At 42.5% G+C, this 19,297-nt stretch overlaps 1 protein-coding gene across 4 annotated transcripts in view; it reads right to left on the reverse strand.

The window, feature by feature from the left end:
* Positions 1-210: 210 nt before the first annotated feature.
* The window catches only part of ttc13 (tetratricopeptide repeat domain 13), a 55,086-nt gene continuing 35,999 nt past the window's right edge, over positions 211-19,297 (reverse strand). For 2 of the 4 annotated variants that reach the window (XM_085979776.1, XM_085979774.1), the window contains 8 exons: positions 19,074-19,157; positions 16,724-16,808; positions 15,225-15,334; positions 14,253-14,388; positions 9,601-9,680; positions 7,009-7,087; positions 3,908-3,987; positions 211-1,784 (listed from right to left, as the gene is read on the reverse strand). In XM_085979776.1, the coding sequence (XP_085835902.1) occupies positions 1,670-1,784; positions 3,908-3,987; positions 7,009-7,087; positions 9,601-9,680; positions 14,253-14,388; positions 15,225-15,334; positions 16,724-16,808; positions 19,074-19,157 (769 nt within the window). In that variant the 3' untranslated portion in view covers positions 211-1,669. Of the gene's footprint in view, positions 1,785-3,907; positions 3,988-5,225; positions 5,320-7,008; positions 7,088-9,600; positions 9,681-14,252; positions 14,389-15,224; positions 15,335-16,723; positions 16,809-19,073; positions 19,158-19,297 lie in introns of all 4 variants that reach the window. The other 2 variants (XR_015075911.1, XM_085979775.1) reach the window with 2 other exon arrangements.

Below are 19,297 nucleotides of genomic sequence, written 5' to 3' on the forward strand. Positions count from 1 at the left end.
CTACTGAGAGGAAGATTTTTTTTTTCCCCCCTGGTAAAAATACTTGCTTTTAAAAGTAGCTGACTGTATTTGACAAAACATCCAATATTTATCAAATAGTTGTGCAACCAGCTACCACTCCCACAGCTATTTTTCTAGTTTCAGCAGCACATTAACCACTAATCACTGTTGTTGGTCTAAAGCTTTGAAAATATATAAAAGACAACTCCAGATTGATAAGCATCTTTAATAAGACAAAATTGATTCCCTTACAAAATGTTTGATAACATGAACATTAATTTTAAGTAAACAAAGCACATACAAAATGCCACTGAAAGTTCTACCATAATGTAGAAGAAAAGCATGTTTGTAATTAGAAGTTTCTGCAAAATACAGTTTACGAAAATATAGTGCAAATTTAAAACGGAATCACAGTGGCATTGTGAAGCTGAGTCAATGGAAGGTCAAGTGTTCTGGAAGATGGTTGAACCACGTGAAACAAACATGTTCACTTTGTTCTAGAGACAAAAAAACGAACCAAAAATAATTGTACAAGCAACCAAAGCACTGTCAACCAACCTGGCTTTTCAGTAAAATCAATTATTTTTTTGAAAGTACAGGTTGATAAAAGTTCAGGATCTTATAACAATCGTCCTTTAGCAGTAAACTTCCCATATGATTGATGACATTGCACTTACCTAAGTAAACATATTCCAGTTCCTGTTCAGAGCTGAAGGCTCTGTTTAGACGAGAAGAAATGTGTGTTAAAGCCCACTGTTCTGCATATCTTTTCAAATATCAAAGTCTAAAAACAGCCAGGGGAGATTATAGCATCACAGCTAGGTGAATGTAGCCGGGTGCTACAGGGGTGAGCATCTGTCTGTTTCTGTATACCCCCCAACCAGGCATGGGATTAAGAGTTTTTATGACCCATGAATTCTTTGAGTTTATGAGGATGACGGTGAATCCCTCTCTGATTAGGATGCCCCATAGCAGTGATGGCTTTGAAGCTCTGACAAGTGTTTCTTATACAGCTCTTGTGCCCCCATCTATTTGCAAAACTGCTTTACTTTGAGAGCTCCTAAAGTAGATAAATTCAAGATAATTCAAGTCGCAGATCTAACAACTGCACAATGCTCCTACAATTTATGATGGTGTCTGCTGAAGATGATCCATCAAAAAGCAATAAACCAAACCAGGAAAAGCTCGGATACTAAAATGCAGCAGCTTCTGAAATCTACAGCTGTTAATGGGACGAGCACAGTAAGAAGAGTTACATGTGGAAAACACAACATTTGACACCCCTGGCAGCACCATAGATGATGCAGGAAGTAGTTAACCATGTGTTTGTAAAGACCTGATCTGAAAGTAAATTACAGTCAGCATTTTGATCACTGATAAAATTACTTGCATATCAGTCAGGTAGTAGTCTGTTTATAAATTATCAACCCGTTCTTTAAGTACAGTACCTCTTGATATCCGAATAAGGAATAATCAATACCCATTCCTTATGTAATGAAGAAACCCAACAAAGAGGCTAAAGTTTGTGTCTTCCAAGTATTAAATTAAGCAGTATCAAAAAGTACCAAAAATCAAAAAGGACCTCAATTCCTTTACATCTTTTTTAATTATAAAAATAACTTAATATGAAGCAAAGAAAGCCTGTACTTTGTTCAGTCTTCAGGCGCTCCTATGAGTTTTTGGGACAATGAGAAGACGAGTCTGTATTAAGCACTTCTATCATTGTTCTTTTTGTTGGAAAAGTCTCCAATACAGCTGGAAGACTGGAGTATGATGCTGGTAGGCTAAAGGGAAATGGGATGAAATAAGCAACAATATTATATACTACACCAGTCCGTTCATTAATTTTAAAAATGCTTCAAAATTTAGAATATGCTGCTTTTTAAAAAAAACAGTACCACTCAATCATAAATCTTCAGAATGAATCAATGATGATTCATCTCCTTTGGTATTTGTGGTATTTAGTGGTACAAAGATTACATTCAATTACTTCATGCATCAGGAAATCAATTATAACCAATGGTTTCCATACTGCAACAACACAAGTATATACAGCAAATACCACATTTCAACAAGTGGAACTGACCTCAACACATAAGCAACATGTTTAAGTCTTTGCGTTGGAATGATTGTCTTCAATTAAATAAAGGACTAAATGAAACACGGTGACAGGAGCGGTGTGGATCATAGTCATGTGCTATTGCTTGCAACATTCAAATGTAATCCCATGGAAAAACATGAAAGTTAAGAGTCATAGTCATAGAGTCATACAGCACAGAAAGAGGCCCTTCGGCCCATCGTGTCTGCGCCAGCCATCAAGCCCTGTCTATTCTAATCCCATTTTCCAGCACTTGGTCCATAGCCTTGTATGCTATGGCGCTTCAAGTGCTCATCTAAATGCTGCTTGAATGTTGAGGGTTCCTGCCTCTACCACCCTTTGAGGCAGTGAGTTCCAGATTCCAACCACCCTCTGGGTGAAAAAGGTTTTCCTCAAATCCCCTCCTGCCCCTTACCTTGAAACTATGCCCCCTGGTTATTGACCCCTCTACTAAGGGGAAAAGTTCCTTTCTATCTACCCTATCTATGCCCCTTATAATTTTGTACACCTCAATCAGGTCCCCCCTCACCTTCTCTGCTCTAAGGAAAACAACCCCAGCCTGTCCAGTCTTTCATAGCTGAAGCGCTCCAGCCCAGGTAACATCCTGGTGAATCTCCTCTGCACCCTCTCCAATGTAATCACATCCTTCCTATAGTGTGGCGACCAGAACTGCACACAGTATTCCAGCTGTGGCCTAACTAGCGTTTTGTACAGCTCCATCATAACCTCCCTGCTCTTATATTCTATGCCTTGGCTAATGAAGGCAAGTATCCCATATGCCTTTTTAACCACCTTATCTACCTGTCCTGCTGCCTTCAGGGATCTATGTACATGCACACCAAGGTCCCTCTGATCCTCTGTCTTTCCTAGGGTCCTACTATTCATTGTGTATTCCCTTGCCTTGTTAGTCCTCCCAAAATGCATCACCTCTCACTTTTCAGGGTTAAATTCCATTTGCCACTGTTCTGCCCATCTAACCAAGTCGTCCATATCGTCCTGTAGCCGGAGGCTTGCCTCCTCACTATTTACCACTCCACCAATTTTCGTGTCATCTGCGAACTTACTGATCATACCTCCTACATTCATATCTAAATGAGATGGTTATATAAATCACTCAGCACACACACACATAGCATGTTGTGAAGCACAAATATAACAAAATGGGCTGAATTTAAATCCTGTATTACAAAAATAAACTTGTGCTATTTTAGTATTTGCTCCCCCCCACCGCACCTTATTAGGCTTAGGCACGTGCTGTGTTCAAATTGAACATCTTTCGGTTTGACTCGTGATTTTTCCCCTCTCAATGAAGCAATCTCATCCCTCTAGTCAGCTCAGCCAAGAACAAGAACTCACCCAGTGGAGACTTACAAGGTGACGACTTGCTACTGCACTGTGCTACCAAGATGTCCTTGGCATATTCATTTAGATGTGCACTGTGTGTTGGCATGAAGCACCATTTGTGGTATGATGCAGTTTTAGTCAGCAATCAGTATGACACCAAGCTCTCACCAGATTACAAAAAAAATCTAATCCCTGATGATGGGATGTCACTTCCAAGTTTTAACTAAATGAAGTCAGTATGGACTGATACTGAACCCACAACCTTCTGCTACCAAAGGCCAAGGTGACACTTTAAATAATTGCAAAAGATGTTTCTATATTGTACCAGAACTATAGTAGCAATAAACAAGTTATTATGCATCAATGGAATAGATGGTTGCAAATGCTACAAGCCATTGTATAACCCCCATTGCCATTAAACTGAGGAATCTAAAAGCATTACCAGCTTATTCCTAAATTTCTTACCTTTTCAAATTCATCCAGCTTTTTCCTATTTTACTGAAAGCCTCTGGGCTTGGTGTCGTCATAGCTTCAAAATCTACTAACTGAAAATGATGAAACTGTAATTAAAATACATCTAAAAAGATAGCTAACAAACAGCAAAGAACATGTCTCACCAAAAGTCAAAAGATTAATACATGGGTATCCAAACTATGGCCCGTGGGCCATTGCAGCCCTCGAGCCCGAGCAATGCAACCCATAAAGCTCAAGCAACTAAAGTTTTGATTGCTTCCGTATTTCTTACTATTTGAATTTTGTGGGCCTGAAGTTTGGGAAAGGGCGGTTCTTAGCACTAGTACCTCGCTGGTGGACAAATCCTGCAACAAACACTGAGATCTGTCAGTATCTGCAGCTGGAGATAAATGCTTATTAACGGACGCACTGGATACTTGGCACTCAAAGCTCCACGTTACCCACCTAAACGGCCCACAAGGTCAAAATATTGGACATTCCTGCTTTAACACCTTTTTGTTTAATTGTCTTATCTGCTTATTTTTTAAAACAAGTTTGTAAAAAGCAAAATATTGACCACATCATGAGGTAAAACTACCCAGGAGTTGCTCAGCCCAGAGGTGGCAGGGATCTGAATTAATATTCTTACAAATACAGTTCATAATATCATGGTATTTGTTAGGCAGCTCACTTGCAAACGGCAACATTGAAATATTGCCTATTTTCAACAGCTTGGCTTTTCAGAAAGAGGCACTGCCAGTGAGTCTTTGCACAACTGGTAAAGTAAGTAATGCTCATTTGCCCTATGTCGCCATCCACCTCTGGTGATATTAAAAAATCATTTCAAATAGTCCAAGAACACAAAGCAAAGATGGTAACATGCAAAAACCTTTGATAACAGACAATAAGAAATATCCACCACAGGTTTTAACAGGATATCCCCAGCAATGAACTGAACAATTTGTATTTTATAGCACATTTAACATAGCAAAACTTCCCAAAGAGCTTCACAGGAGCGTAAAAGAACAATTAAAAACTGAAGGATAACTCCTTCGATGGCCTAGTGGATAAACGCAGAGCCTCGTGTTTTAGTGAGGTATTCCAAAATGTCCCAAGTTTGATCTCTAGTCTGTGTTGAGCGAGCTAATCTCAACGGGGGCTCTATAATTGGCCTTAAAGCCCCTGGACAGAAGGTGAAATAAATATAATTAGTGCTCTCGCTCCAGATCACCAAGTGACTAGAAATAGCATGTGAGAGAACATCTGGTGAGATCAGGACTGGCCTTGGTTGCATTGCCCGTCATTGGCGATTAACCCACTTGACACTCACTGTCACGGTGCACGCATGAAGATTGGTCACTGGGGCGTGGTATCAGAACTAGCACCTGAACCAAGTGGCAGCGCCTTCAGGAGAGGAGAAAATTCTAAAAACAAAATGTAAAAACTGAAGAATACAACTGAGCATTCAGTGGTAAAGGTTTTAGCAATTTGTGAATAAAATATTTTTTGTATTATTGAAAGTCCCTTGAAGCTTTTCAGTTAACCAGCTGGAAAGTATGCTTCAGAGTATAACCTTGTAGTCAGAGACACGTGGCCTAAAAATCAAAGAGAAAACCACCAATACTGTGCAGAATTTATTTTATTATGTCGTGCCATGAAGATTCTAAAGAAACAGCCTAATATTTTCATTTTTGTACTATTCATACACTTCTAATCATTTTCATGCATTGTTGTGGTTTCCACGAGTCTAAAGACAAACTAAGGGTGTTTTGTTATGTGCCCAATTTGTGCTTTCTCGCCCTGCCTCAAGAAAATCCTAATCTTTCCGAGAAATGTAAACAAAAGTATATTTAGCACAGAATACATTTCCCAAATTCTCGCCACTCCAAAAAGTACTGAAGGTTGCAGTAGTCCATTTTAAAATTCAGGAATGCTGTATTGAGTTCAGGATAGCTGGACAGGATCGCAACTAACCCACAAGTACTTGAAACGTGGGCAGAAACTCCTCACTGTGTGCTTTTTTCACCCTCCGACTTTCACCATTCAAAGCTGATTGAGAAATCCAACTCCGAGGGGGCGAAACAGGTTTCTCTTCCTTTGCATAATGGATGATCTCACAAATTGCACTTCCTGCCTTATGAATTGTGGTAACTGATGTTTCGGATCATTTTCAGATCCAACCAACTAAAAGATGTTTTGTTAAAAATGAAATAACAGAAAATGCTGGAAATACTCAGCAGGCCAGGCAGCATCCGTGGAGAGAGAAACAGAGTCAATGTTTCAGGACTGGGACCCTTCATCAGAACTGGAAAAAGCTGGAGATGTAACAGATATTAAGCAGGTGCAGAGACGGGGGGGTTAGGAGGGGAGGAAGGAGTAGAAAGAACATCCTGTACTTTTGTAAGAGGCAGGAAAGATAAAATGTTGCAAATGGGAGTGGCAAAAATCATACTGCATGAAAAATGTACTGCCCATCGATGATTCCAAACGTGCATTTTAGTTTTGCCACTATGTACATCCTTTCCCATCTTCTCTGAAGATTTAGATCGATTTGTCCTGGCTTTTGCTCTCTCCTTCTCCCTCCCCCACACCGACTATTCCGTCCACTGCCGAACCAAGGTTCCTGATCAGCTTGGGAGCTGCTCATTAAAGCCGGTACATGCTAGCATCCACCGTCAATCATTTACCAGGTCAGGTGATGACCACCTCACAGTACTGGAGCATTTCTCATGTGGGGAGGGACGAAGGGCAAGATAGAAAGGAAAGGAAAAAAAAAATGGACTTGTTCTCTGTTCACTGAAAGGCACCCTGCCAGGCCATTGAGTTGCATTAGCGATCAAAATTGATGAGACAACAGCCCACGGCTGCTCATTACTACTTTAGTCACCGAGTCAATTGTCGAATTGAGATGTTAAGTGGAGCACTGTGTGAAAAGGTGTTTCATCTTGGGAGATGTAATTTCTTTTAACTACGCCATGAAGAAAAATATACATTGCACACATTTTGAATCAAGTTATGGGTAAGTTCACAAGTTTTCTATCCTCCCAGCTGAAAAAGACTAGGTGGAGGCGAGACCCATATTTGATTTATTTATTCCAATACACTCAACGTACCTTTCCTTTGGGGATTCTCCCTGTGACCTCCTTGCCACTAGCCATTAGTGCTCCCATGATTACTGAATATGCCACCACACTAGAAAATGAAGCACATTACCATCAGAACACAATAGCAAAATACTGCAGATGCTGGAAATCTGAAACAACAGAAAATGCTGAAAATACTCAGCAGGTCAGGTAGCATCCGTGGAATGAACATCAGAACACAGCAGCGTTCAACACAGTTTAAAGCAGAACGTAACTCTACAGGCTCATACTCTGAATGCAAAGTACTTGCCCCCGACTGGTCTTCGGCAGTTATTTTACAATCCTCCTCGGCAGTAATGTGTCCTCTGAAGAGGGGGGTTCTCAACCGGGGGTCCACGGCCCCCTAGTGCTCCATGATACGGTTTCAAGGGTCCGCCAAAGATAATTACAAAATACAGATCCACATTTGTAAATGAAAAGTCCCAGAATCGGTTACACCATAACTTCGTCTCTCCTCAGCTACAGGAAGTGTCTTATTTTAAAACACTTACCAAACTGCTATATTTCTCTCCGTGATCTTTCACCAATCGCCAAAAATATCCTCAGCAAAGCGGATTGTCGTTGAGATATATAAAACTCAAACTTTCCCTGCCGCCCCGCCAAGCTGCATTTACTGTTTCCTGTAAGTTTATCAAAAACAAATCCACCTCTGCTTTTAAAAATGGATAAGGGTTGGATTCGTTGCATCCCCTCTAAAACTTGCTTTTAACATGGGCCTGTTTTTATCAATCATTTTCTTCAGGAGGGAAACATGCACTTTCCCCTCCTTCATTCAGCTCACTGCCGACCGTTTCTACACTTTTAATGCGTTCAGCGATCTTTGATCTCAAGTTTCATAGTTTTGTCGCCGCTGACATTTTTTTTGTTTCAAGAATCTAAATGTTTGTGAGAATAAAAACTCAACACAGGGACCAAGTTGAACAAAGGCCCATCTTTTATCTGTTGATCGGTTTTAGTTCTTATTTTCCCAAAGTCCGGCTCACGTTAGAATATATATCTTTTTTCAATCCAATTGCTCATTCTTTTCCCAGATTAAACAATCTCCCCTTTCATTTTCTCTCACTGTCACCTGAATTAACAAGAGCAGTTTTTACTGAGTTTGTATTTGCAATGAGGCGTGTCCATTAAACACAGTCGACTACATAAAAATATATATAGGGGGATAAAGACAGGGCGTAACTACTGGTACAAAATGCCAGATGTGGTCTAGGAACTCCTGGCTTGATGACGAATCTGTACAAATAACTTTGAATTAGTTTGCTTTTATAGACAGGTGTGTGTGTGTGTGTGTGTGTGTGTGTGTGTGTGTGTGTGTGTGTGTGTGTGTGTGTGTGTGTGTGCAGGTTAGACATTAATTTTTGCATAATTATAGTAACAAAAATCAAAACTGATGTGTTGTAAGTCAGTCTAACCAAAGTAATGCTTGGCAATACATCCTGTTCTTCTGCAGCACTGTCCCGCCTCCGGAAAACACAAAAATAACTTGTTTCATTGTGTAACTAATTTTTATACAGAAAAAACACTGTTGTTACATGGGTCCATGGTCTTTTTAATAACACGGGAGGAGGGGCCTCAGAAGCAAAAAGGTTGAGAATCCCTGCTCTAAAGGCACAGTACAATGAACACCTCATCACTCCAAGACAAGTGGCCATTCTCTAAAGAAACGAGTCGAGGAGATTCGCATGGATCACACCCAGCAATGTCGGAAATGTAGCTGGCCTGTTTACAGACCAATTGGACATGGTTTTTAGAAAAACTCTCTCCCCTTTTATATAAATTAAAGCTTAAAAAGAATTCAGTGGGACTAATTTGTTTTTTCTAAAACTATCAAGTTTCTAATCTTTCTGCTAACACACCAACTGCATTTCTGATAAGGCTGGGGAGCAGACACAAAGCACCACAACATGAATGTTCAAACTGTCCAGGGGTAAAAAAAAAGACTTGCATTTATATGGTGCCCTTCACGACCACCAGACATCCCAAAGTGCTTTACAGCCAATGAGGCATTTTTTTCTAGTGTCATCACTGCTGTAATGTAGGAAACACGGCAGCTAATTTGCACACAGCAAGCTCCCACAAACAGCAATGTGATAATGAGCAGATAATCTGTTTTAGTGATGTTGATTGAGGGATAAATATTGGCCAGGACACTGGGGAGGATGCCCCTGCTCCTCTTCAAAATAGTGCCATGGGGTCTTTTATGTCCACCTGAGAGAGTAGACGGGGCCTCGGTTTAACGTCTCATTCGAAAGATGTCACCTCCGACAGTGCAGCACTCCCTTAGTACTGCACTGGAGTGTCAGCCTAGATTTGTACGCTCAGGTCTCTGGGGTGGGACGACCTTCTGACTCAGAGGCGAGGGTACTACCAACTGAGCTACTGGCTGACGAATATCCACTTGAGGTGCTCCTTCCACGAATTTCTTTTGAAGGAATGGCAAAGAGGATTGGAAAACAAATCACTGAACAGATCGCTAGGAAAACACTTCACATTCAGAGTACTCACTTGCAGAGTTACTTTCTCCTTTAGTACACTGAAAAGCAGTTGTTATACTCTACTAACCTGGATCCTCTTGAAAGAGGCATTAGATTGTAAAAGTAATACACCAAAGAAAGGATTAGGTTGCACACTGCATCTGCTTCCTGGTTCAAAGAGAAAATAAAACAAACTTTATTCCTGAAAACAGCAGAGTTTTTGACCAATTAAAGACAGAGAGAAGGCTGAGTTTGAGGGTATATTACCCTGTAATATTTTTCTCTCACATACTCATGGGCAGAGTGGGTGGGCAACCTCCTTGTAGGCCTCATTATTATTTTGAGTTTGCTGCTCAGGAGGCACTTTGAGTGAGATTCAGAAATGACTTGTATTCTCCTTCCTCAACCTCAAGTCGGCACACCCACACAGTAGGGCTGTATCTGGGAACTCTGCACAGTCTAATCTAATGTTACATTAGGATCTACATCCCGACTGCCACTGTACATTGGTCCTCCAACGCCTCACACCACTAAAGTGGCATGATTTAAAAGAAACATTCCCATGTTAAGGAACTTTCATTCAATAAAGCACTAATATGAACTAAAAGAAAGAACTGCATTTATATAGCGCCTTTAACAACCACCGGATGTCTCAAAAGCACTTTACAGACAATGAAGTACTTTTGAAGTGTAGTCACTGTTGTAATGTGGGAAATGCGGCAGCCAATTTGCGCACACAAACAGCAATGTGATATGAGCAGATAATCTGTTTTAGTGATGTTGACTGAGGGATAAATATTGGCCAGGACACTGGGGAGGACACCCCTGCTCTTCTTCAAAATAGTGCCCTGGGATCTTTTACGTCCACTTGAGAACAGACTCGGTTTAAAGTCTCATCCTCAGCACTGCACTGGAGTGTCAGCCTAGCTTTATGTGCTCAAGTCCCCGGAGTGGGACTTGAACCCACAACCTTCTGACTCAGAAGTGAGCGCACTACTCACTGAGCCACAGCTAACACGAGAAATAAACCTACGACAAAATTCAACAGTGCCACTTACTATTAGAAAATAATGAAAACTGTAAATAGCAAATCAATGAACGAAGCCGAATGTTCAGCAAGATTTCATTGTTGCTGCTGCAACAGATGTATGAAGAGTAGATTATAGGCATTTGGTGACTTGAGTCACCATTAACGTACATTTTACTCTTTTCCCCTGCCCACTGGAGTTTCAACTTAAACGGATTCCTTTAATGAATAAAATTGATGGGACCTGGAGGGCTAGACTGGTCATTAGAAAATGGGATTTTTCATGCTCAACTCTGGAAGCCTACAGATAGAATAGTCCTAGCTTGGCTAGTAATAGGAAGCTCGATGATGGTAAACAAACCGGTATTAGACAGTTAAACTGCAGCAGTACCACTATGTGTACTTAGGAGTGCATTCGCCTCAGCCCTTACCATCCTGTGCCCAAGTAGCTCAGATTTAGATAAATGGCCAAAGTTCACTTCACATTAGGCAAGCGGGAACTCTACTTGTCAAAGTAGCTTGGCTTGGAGATGCTTTAGCATGCTGATGGGTTTCCGTATGCATCACATGTCTGCTGACTAAAATAAAATTGCAGCTGACTATGCACTATTAATAATGTTTTTCTTTATTCATTCCTGGGATGTGAGCATCGCTGACAAGGCCAGCATTTATTGCCCATCCCTAATTGTCCTCGAGAAGGTGGTGGTGAGCCGCCTTCTTGAACCACTGCAGTCCATGAGCTGAAGGTACTTCCACAATGCTGTTACGTAGGGAGTTCCAGGATTTTGATCTAGTGATGATGAAGGAACAGCGATATATTTCCAAGTCAGGATGGTGTGAAACTTGGAGGGGAACTTGCAGGTGATGGTGTTCCCATGCGCCTGCTGCCCTTCTGGGTGGTAGAGATCGTGGGTTTGGGAGGTGCTACCGAAGCAGCCTTGGCGAGTTGCTGCAGTGCATCTTGTAGATGGTAAATACTGCAGCCACGGTGCGCTGGTGGTGGAGGGAGTGAATGTTTACGGTGCTGGATGGAGTACCATGCAAGCGGGCTGCTTTGTCCTGGATTGTGTCAAGCTTCTTGAGTGTTGTTGGAGCTGCACTCCTCCAGGCAAGTGGAGAGTATTCCATCGCACTCCTGACTTGTGCCTTGTAGATGGTGGAAAGGCTTTGGGGAGTTAGGAGGCAAGACACTCACCGCAGAATACCCAGCCTCTGACCTGCTCTTGTTGCCATAGTATGTGTGTGGCTGGTCCAGTTAAGTTTCTGGTCAATAGTGCCCCCCCAGGATGTTGATGGTGGGGGATTTGGCGATGGTAATGTCGTTGAATGTCAAAGGGCGATGGTTAGACTCTCGCTTGTTGGAGATAGTCATTACCTGGCACTTGTGTGGCGTAAATGTACTTGCCACCATCAGCCCAAACCTGAATGTCATCTAGGTCTTGCTGCATGCGGGCATCGACTGCTTCATTACCTGAGGAGTTGTGACTGGAACTGAACACTGTGCAATCATCAGCGAACATCCTCACTTCTGACCTTATGTTGGAGGGAAAGTCATTGATGAAGCAGCTGAAGATGGTTGGGCCCAGGATACTGCCCTGAGGAACTCCTGCAGTGATGTCCTGTGGCTGAGATGATTGACCTCCAACAATCCTCCTTTGTGCTAGGTATGACTCCAGCCAGTGGAGAGTTTTCCCCCCAATTCCCATTGACTTCAATTTTGCTAAGGCTCCTTGATGCCACACTCAGTCAAATGCTGCCTTGATGACTCTCACCTCACCTCTGGAATTCAGCTCTTTTGTCCATGTTTGGATAAAGGCTGAAATGAGGTCAGGAGCTGAGTGGTCCTGGCAGAACCCAAACTGGGCATCGGTGAGCAAGTTATTGGTGAGTAAATGCCGCTTGATAGCACTGTTGACAGCACCTTCCATCACTTTGCTGATGATTGAGAGTAGACTGATGGGGCGGTAATTGGCCGGGTTGGATTTGTCCTGCTTTTTGTGGACAGGACATACCTGGGCAGTTTTCCCACATTGTTGGGTAGATGCCAGTGTTGTAGCTGTACTGAAACAGCTTGGCTAGAGGCGCGGCTAGTCCTGGAGCACAAGTCTTCAGCACGACAGCCAGGATGTTGTCAGGGTCCACAGCCTTTGCTGTATCCAGTGCACTCAGCCGTTTTTTGATTTCACGTGGAGCGAATCAAATTGGCTGAAGACTGGCTTCTGTGATGGTGAGGACCTCAGGAGTAGGCCGATATGGATAATCCACTCGGCACTTCTGGCTGAAGATGGTTGCAAACGCTTCAGCCTCGTCTTTTGCACTCGTGTGCTGGCTCCGCCATCATTGAGGATAGGGATATTCATGGAGCCTCCTCCTCCAGTTCGTTGTTTAATTGTCCACCACCATTCACGACTGGATGGGTAGGACTGCAGAGCTTTGATCTGATCCGTTGATTGTGGGATCGCTTAGCTCTGTCTATAGCATGCTGCTTCCGCTGTTTGGCATGCATGTAGTCCTGTGTTGCAGCTTCCCCAGGTTGGCACCTCATTTTTAGGTACGCCTGGTGCTGCTCCTGGCATGCTCTTCTGCACTCCTTATTGAACCAGGGCTGGTCCCCTGGCTTGATGGTAATGGTAGAGTGAGGGATATGCCAGGCCATGAAGTTACAGATTGTGGTGGAATACAATTCTGCTGCTGCTGATGGCCCACAGCGCCTCATGGATGCCCAGTTTTGAGCTGCTAGATCTGTTCTGAATCTATCCCATTTAGCACGGTGGTAGTGCCACACAACACGATGAAGACAGGACTTGGTCTCCATAAGGACTGTGAGGTGGTCACTGCTACCAATGCTGTCATGGACAGATACATCTGCGGCAGGTAGATTGGGGAGGACGAGGTCAAGTAGGTTTTTCCCTGCGTGTTAGTTCTCACCACCTGCCGCAGGCCCAGTCTGACAGCTACATCCTTCGGGATTCGGCCAGCTCGGTCAGTAGTGGTGCTACCCTCAGACATTGAAGTCCCCCACCCAGAGTACATTCTCTGCTCTTGCTACCCTCAGTGCTTCTTCCAAGTGGTGTTCAACATGGAGGAGTACTGATTTATCACCTAAGGGAGGGCAGTAGGTGGTAATCAGCAGGAGGTTTCCTTGCCCATGCTTGATCTGAAGCCATGAGACTTCACGGAGTTGGGAGTCAATGTTGAGGACTCCCAGGGCCGCTCCCTCCCACTGTGCTGCCACCTCTGGTGGGTCTGCCCCACCGGTGGGACAGGACATACCCAGGGATGGTGATGGACGAGTCTGGGACATTGGCTGAAAGGTATGATTCTGTCAGTATGACGATGTCAGGCTGTTGCTTGACTAGTCTGTGGGACAGCTCTCCCAATTTTGGCACAAGTCCCCAGATGTTGGTGAGGAGGACTTTGCAGAGTCGACTAGGCTGAGTGTGCCGTTGTCGTGTCCGAAGCCGGTGCCAAGGTCAATTTATTTCCCCCATTCTAAATTTTAAACTTTTGAGATGGTTATTTTGGGGGAACACAAGAATAGAAAAGCTATCTTGTACAAACTACTGACTGAGACATAGTGGGCAGTCATGTCCATCTTTTGAAAGCATAACCCATCACCCCCCAATGCACCATAACTAGAAATATTCTTTATAAACCTTCAGATTATATACCCGTGACTACAGAAATTGTGATCTAAATGCTGTTGTTCTTACCCCAAGCTCAGTGGAAAGTATCAGTGCCTTTCCTTTGCTGCTCAGGTCCTTGTACAGTGCTTCTATTTCATCGTGATATTGCTGAGTCCTCTCTTCTGTTGTTTGAGTTTCCACAGAAAACAGCATGTTGCCAACTCTGATTATAAAACAAATGACACCGCGAACATTGAAAAGAAAGGGATGCTCAACACTTATTTCTTATTCACAATTTCAGAGAAGAAGTCATTTAAGAAACAAACTTTGTTGCTCATCAGGGGATGGCAATGGAACACGTCACTGTTTGCACCCAGCATAATTGTCAGCACGCCTGTGTCAGATATATCCTGTTCGACCGCAACAACATGCCTCCATCTCAATCTCAAAAAAAGCACACACTTCTGCACCAGATTGATACCTCCATTCTCCACACCAGCTATCCTCATAAGCTGAGTGACCATGCCAATCTGTGCTGAATTTGGGGCAGTATTGCGTGATGGGCTTTCACCCTTTACTGACTGGGTTAAGACTGGCCAAACTCATGTCACTTCGGCCACTTACTAACAGAACAGTAAGCAAGAGCAATATTCATCCATCAGTTCGGGCTGGATTTAATCCAGGTCTCAGTGACCCACTCCCCAAACAGATCATTAAGACATAAAATTCGGAGATGAGGAATTGCCATTTGGTCCATCCCTCTAGTGCATGACCTCTTCCATCTCGACATCTGATTGTATTTTCAACAGCTCTATTTTTTTGCCTCTCTCCTTGATAAGCAGGCCATCCCTATTCAACTATAATTACAACCAACATTCCCTCCCTTTAAGCTACGCAGTGCACCAGGGATAGCCGGCCTGTCAATGTAAAAACCGCACATGCGGGGTACTTTGAATGGCGCCCCCCCAAAAAAAATTTGAGGGAAACATTGATTACAACGTGATTAAAGGCCAAAACTTACACTAATTAATTATTTCACTTGTGTAGTGGTCAACCTACCGGTCACCCGTTATGGTAATGGTGAATCCATCATACTCCTTTCCTTGATTTTTTAAACTGGGCACCTTTGTGTTTACTGTGAAGCCATCTCTGGTTTTGCTGTTGAACTGCTTCCAAAAAAAGGAACAAATGTAAAGATTACCATTGGTCATTTTAAAGTTGTATCCAAAATTTAAAAAGCCTGCATCTTCCGAAGAATTGCTACCCTCCTCCCCAATGAGCTCATTACATACACATTGTGTGTCTGCTTCTCCCATACAAAGCACCTTAATTTCACTATGTGTTGGTTAAATGCCTGGTGTTTCAGTTGGTAAATTTCACTGTCTAGCGTGGAACTGAACCAATCAGCTCAGTCGCAGGCTTGATTTCTAACTTGTGCTGTTCGTTGACGTGCTCAACTGTTCTGATGCCTCATTATATGGAGATATGATGATTTACTACTCTAACACGGTGTGGCTGTATTTTCTATTTCTGCTTAAGAAAATTAGACACAGAATAGAAAACGAGTCATTGTATCATACTCCTCGACTAACAAAAAAGGACCAAATAGCAAAAATGCTGAAATTGCACAACGCTATTAAGTGTTAGTTTCTTGCAACATATTCACACAAGGGTTACAAGCTGGTTGTCATGAATCTTATCATGACTCATGAAGTAACACTGGGCGGCCAGCTGGTGGCGCCATCCAAGGAGTATAAATACTCAGGCGTGGGCCCAGCTTGCTCAGGATGTTTCTGTAACCAGGAACTAGTGATGTAACTAGAATCTCATGGTTGTGAAACAGTTGATTAAAGCCTTGTTTTACACTCAAACCAAGTGCTCAGTAGTCTTTTTACATCAGTGGTCAAATATCTTTCAATAATCCACCTTGGCAAAACAAAGATTCACAGAACAAGCAATGGTATATGAAAATATGAATGACTTGCATCTTCTGTAACAGGTCAATTTTAGCAAATAACAGCTTAGATCTCCTCAAGTTGGAATTATTGGAAAGACAACTCGTTCAGGATTCCTCCTATACCATCTACTGTTCCCCCAGAGCATGTGTTCCCAGGCTTCAGCTTTGCTTGATCAGATTGCTGTTCCCAAATTACTGGTTTTAATGGCTTCTCAGTGTAAATTCAGACAGGTCTCTGTGCTGAGAACTAATAGTCGCTTTTATGTCAGCCTCCTGTCATCTTCAGATTCCAGGACACTGGCGTCTGTACTATTAAATCCAGCTCCCTTATCCCAGCAGCAGACTCGTAGATCCAGCTACTGTATATTTAATAGTGTAAACATCGAGAGCCAGCACATGAAACCTGAATTAAAATAAGGTCAGTCACATCCAGAGTCAAATATTCTGTCGTCAGGGACTCATTCAAACCTAGATAACAGAAGTGAAATACAGTCCAAATACATTGCACTGTCCAATGGTCCAAGTTTCAAAACTAGTTAAATAGAAGCAAAAATAAAATGATATTTTAATAACATAAAAACATCTTCCTTAGCGAATTTACTTTCATGATTGGAAGAAGGTCTTCAACTTTTTTCACTTTCTCCAGGGCATCTCTCACTTCTGAAAGGCCTTTGGGATTATTAGCACTAAAGGAGAGGAGGGAGAAGTTACCTTTCTGAAAATGAAAGTATCTTCATTATAACTGGAGGCATATTCTTGTCATTCTCTCATTCCTTTTCTACACACTTGAAAACTACAAATATACGAAATTGACGGGCAGAAAAAGACTAGCTGGTCCATCAAGCCTGCCGCACACCATGATGGCTGGAACATCACAACTAAACACTTCTTCCCTTCCCACACCCCCCACCCCCCTCCCACAGCCATGTAATCTCCTGGGAGAGGCAATAAAAACAGGAAAAAAAACAAGGGTCACTAAGGGAAAAAACACTCCGGGAAATTCCTCTCCGACCCCCTCAGGCGATCGAAACCAGACCAGGACATCACATGGGCCAAGTGTTATGTATAAAGACACTACATAACCAGGCACATTGGTAGATTAAGGAGTGTGAAATTATACTGCCTTAATGATCCAGCTGGTAACATCAGCATCTAAACTGAGCCATACAGACCAGAAAATACCAGGGTAGATTCCTAGTCTGTGCTAAATTAGCTGATCTCAGCCACGTTGCAGTCGGAGATGTTACAATTAGACTCAATGCTCATCAATTAGGGATAGAAAAATAAACAGTCAAGGGATAGAAAAATAAACAGATAGCTCCCAATCGCTATCAATGACTAGGGCTAGAAAGTGCATGAGTGGGGATATCGAGTGAAGACAGGGTAGGGCTCAGTTGTGATGTCCCTTTGGTAGGGTAGCCTGTCAACACTCAACTATCTAGTTCATAGTTGAAGAAGGGGTGATGTACCATAGAACATGCTGTTAATGCCTTCAGACAAGGAATTGGTAAAAAAAAAAAAATTCTAAAACTAATAAATACATCCCGTTTAGCAGGCATGTTCAACACATTGGTTCAACACTGAACCAATCAACCACATAGCATGGGACTGGAGTCACATATAAGCCAAACCACGTAGGGATCCCTTCCCTCAGTCACTAGTGAACTACCTGCAGTTGGGTTTGTACAATCATCCAAATGTCATGATCATTTTCTGGAGCCAGCCACAAATTACCAGACTTAATGAATTCAGTTTCACAATTTGGGATTTGAACTCAACTCCTGGGCTGCGAATCCAGTAACAATCTCTAGGTTATTATACCTCTCGATATGTATTCAAGTCTCTGGAGCAGGGCTTCAACCCATGGCCTTCTCTACCACTGAGCCACGGTTGACGGGAAGCAGTGTTGTTTAGAGATTGGGATAGGAACCAAGAATTATGCCAAGAACAAGTTAAAAAAAAACTCATTTATCACAGGATTAAATAATTAAAAAGGGAAAAATAGGCACAATTAAGTCTGGTCTTGAAGTAGTTACAACTCATGCGAGTTGTATGTCCACCTACCAAAATCACGTATTGAACTCAGATGAAGTCACAGGCACAAAAGCTGCTTTAGAGACAGTGGCGCAGGCCATTTCCAAACCCAGAAACAGAATACTCAGAACTAAGTTAGCACACCACTTTCCAAAACCAGGCACACCCATCAGTCAAGTGAAACCTTTGCCGTATTGAACAGCTCTTTCCATAGAATCATTCAGCACAGAAGGAGGCCATTCGGGCCATCGTGCCTGAGCCGGCTCTTTGGTAGCGCTATCCCATTAGTCCCACTCCCTCCTGCTCTTTCCCTGTAGCCCTGCAAATTTTCCCCTTTCAAGTATTTATCCAATTCCCTTTTGAAAGTTACTATTGAATCTGCTTCCACCGCCCTTTCAGGCGGTGCATTCCAGATCATCATAACTCGCTGCATAAAATTTAAGTCCCTCATGTCGCCTCTGGCTCTTTGGCCAATTGCCTCTTTTGTTTAAAAAAAACCTACTGGCTGGTCCAGCAGCCCTTGAAGTAGGGAGCGCCAACCAAGTTCCTCGGGGCAAGGAACCTCGGATCAATAATACATGAAAGGCTTTTTCTTGCTACAGAACACAGACTGAGGAAACTATGATACAACCCAGAGGAAGACTGAAATAGCTTCAATAGCCCCGCCACACTTAGCTACCCTCTACAAAACAGGTCAAAATATACCAAAGCACTCAACGAAACAGGCATTATACTTATTCTATGACTCAAAAGCATCCACTGTAGTTGCAGCTTTCTTTGTACGCCCGGTATTTTGGAAATGCATCGCAGTCAGTGGAGTTGTTGAAGTCTTTTCTTTGATTATAGAACAACACAGCGTGAAAGGTTAGCCTGTGATTCTTTAACTGATCCAGCAAAATGAAAGGAAAGTTAATTACCCATGATAAACTAGAATTCTGTCCTTTATAAAATTGAGTATTTTGTCGAAATATGCCAGGTACCGCATGTTAACGATTTGACCCCTAAAGAAAGAAAGAACACCATTATTTACTGCTGCTATACACACTACACAAAAGGATTTGCAGAACAGAAGAGCATCAAATACTTTAACTGAGGTTGTGTATGACAAGACATAAAATACTTGTATTAAAGAGGACTGGGA

This window comes from Somniosus microcephalus, chromosome 3 (genome assembly GCF_052327205.1).
Source record: "Somniosus microcephalus isolate GS21.2 chromosome 3, FLI_Smic_1.0, whole genome shotgun sequence".
Classification (NCBI taxonomy): Eukaryota; Metazoa; Chordata; class Chondrichthyes; order Squaliformes; family Somniosidae; genus Somniosus; species Somniosus microcephalus.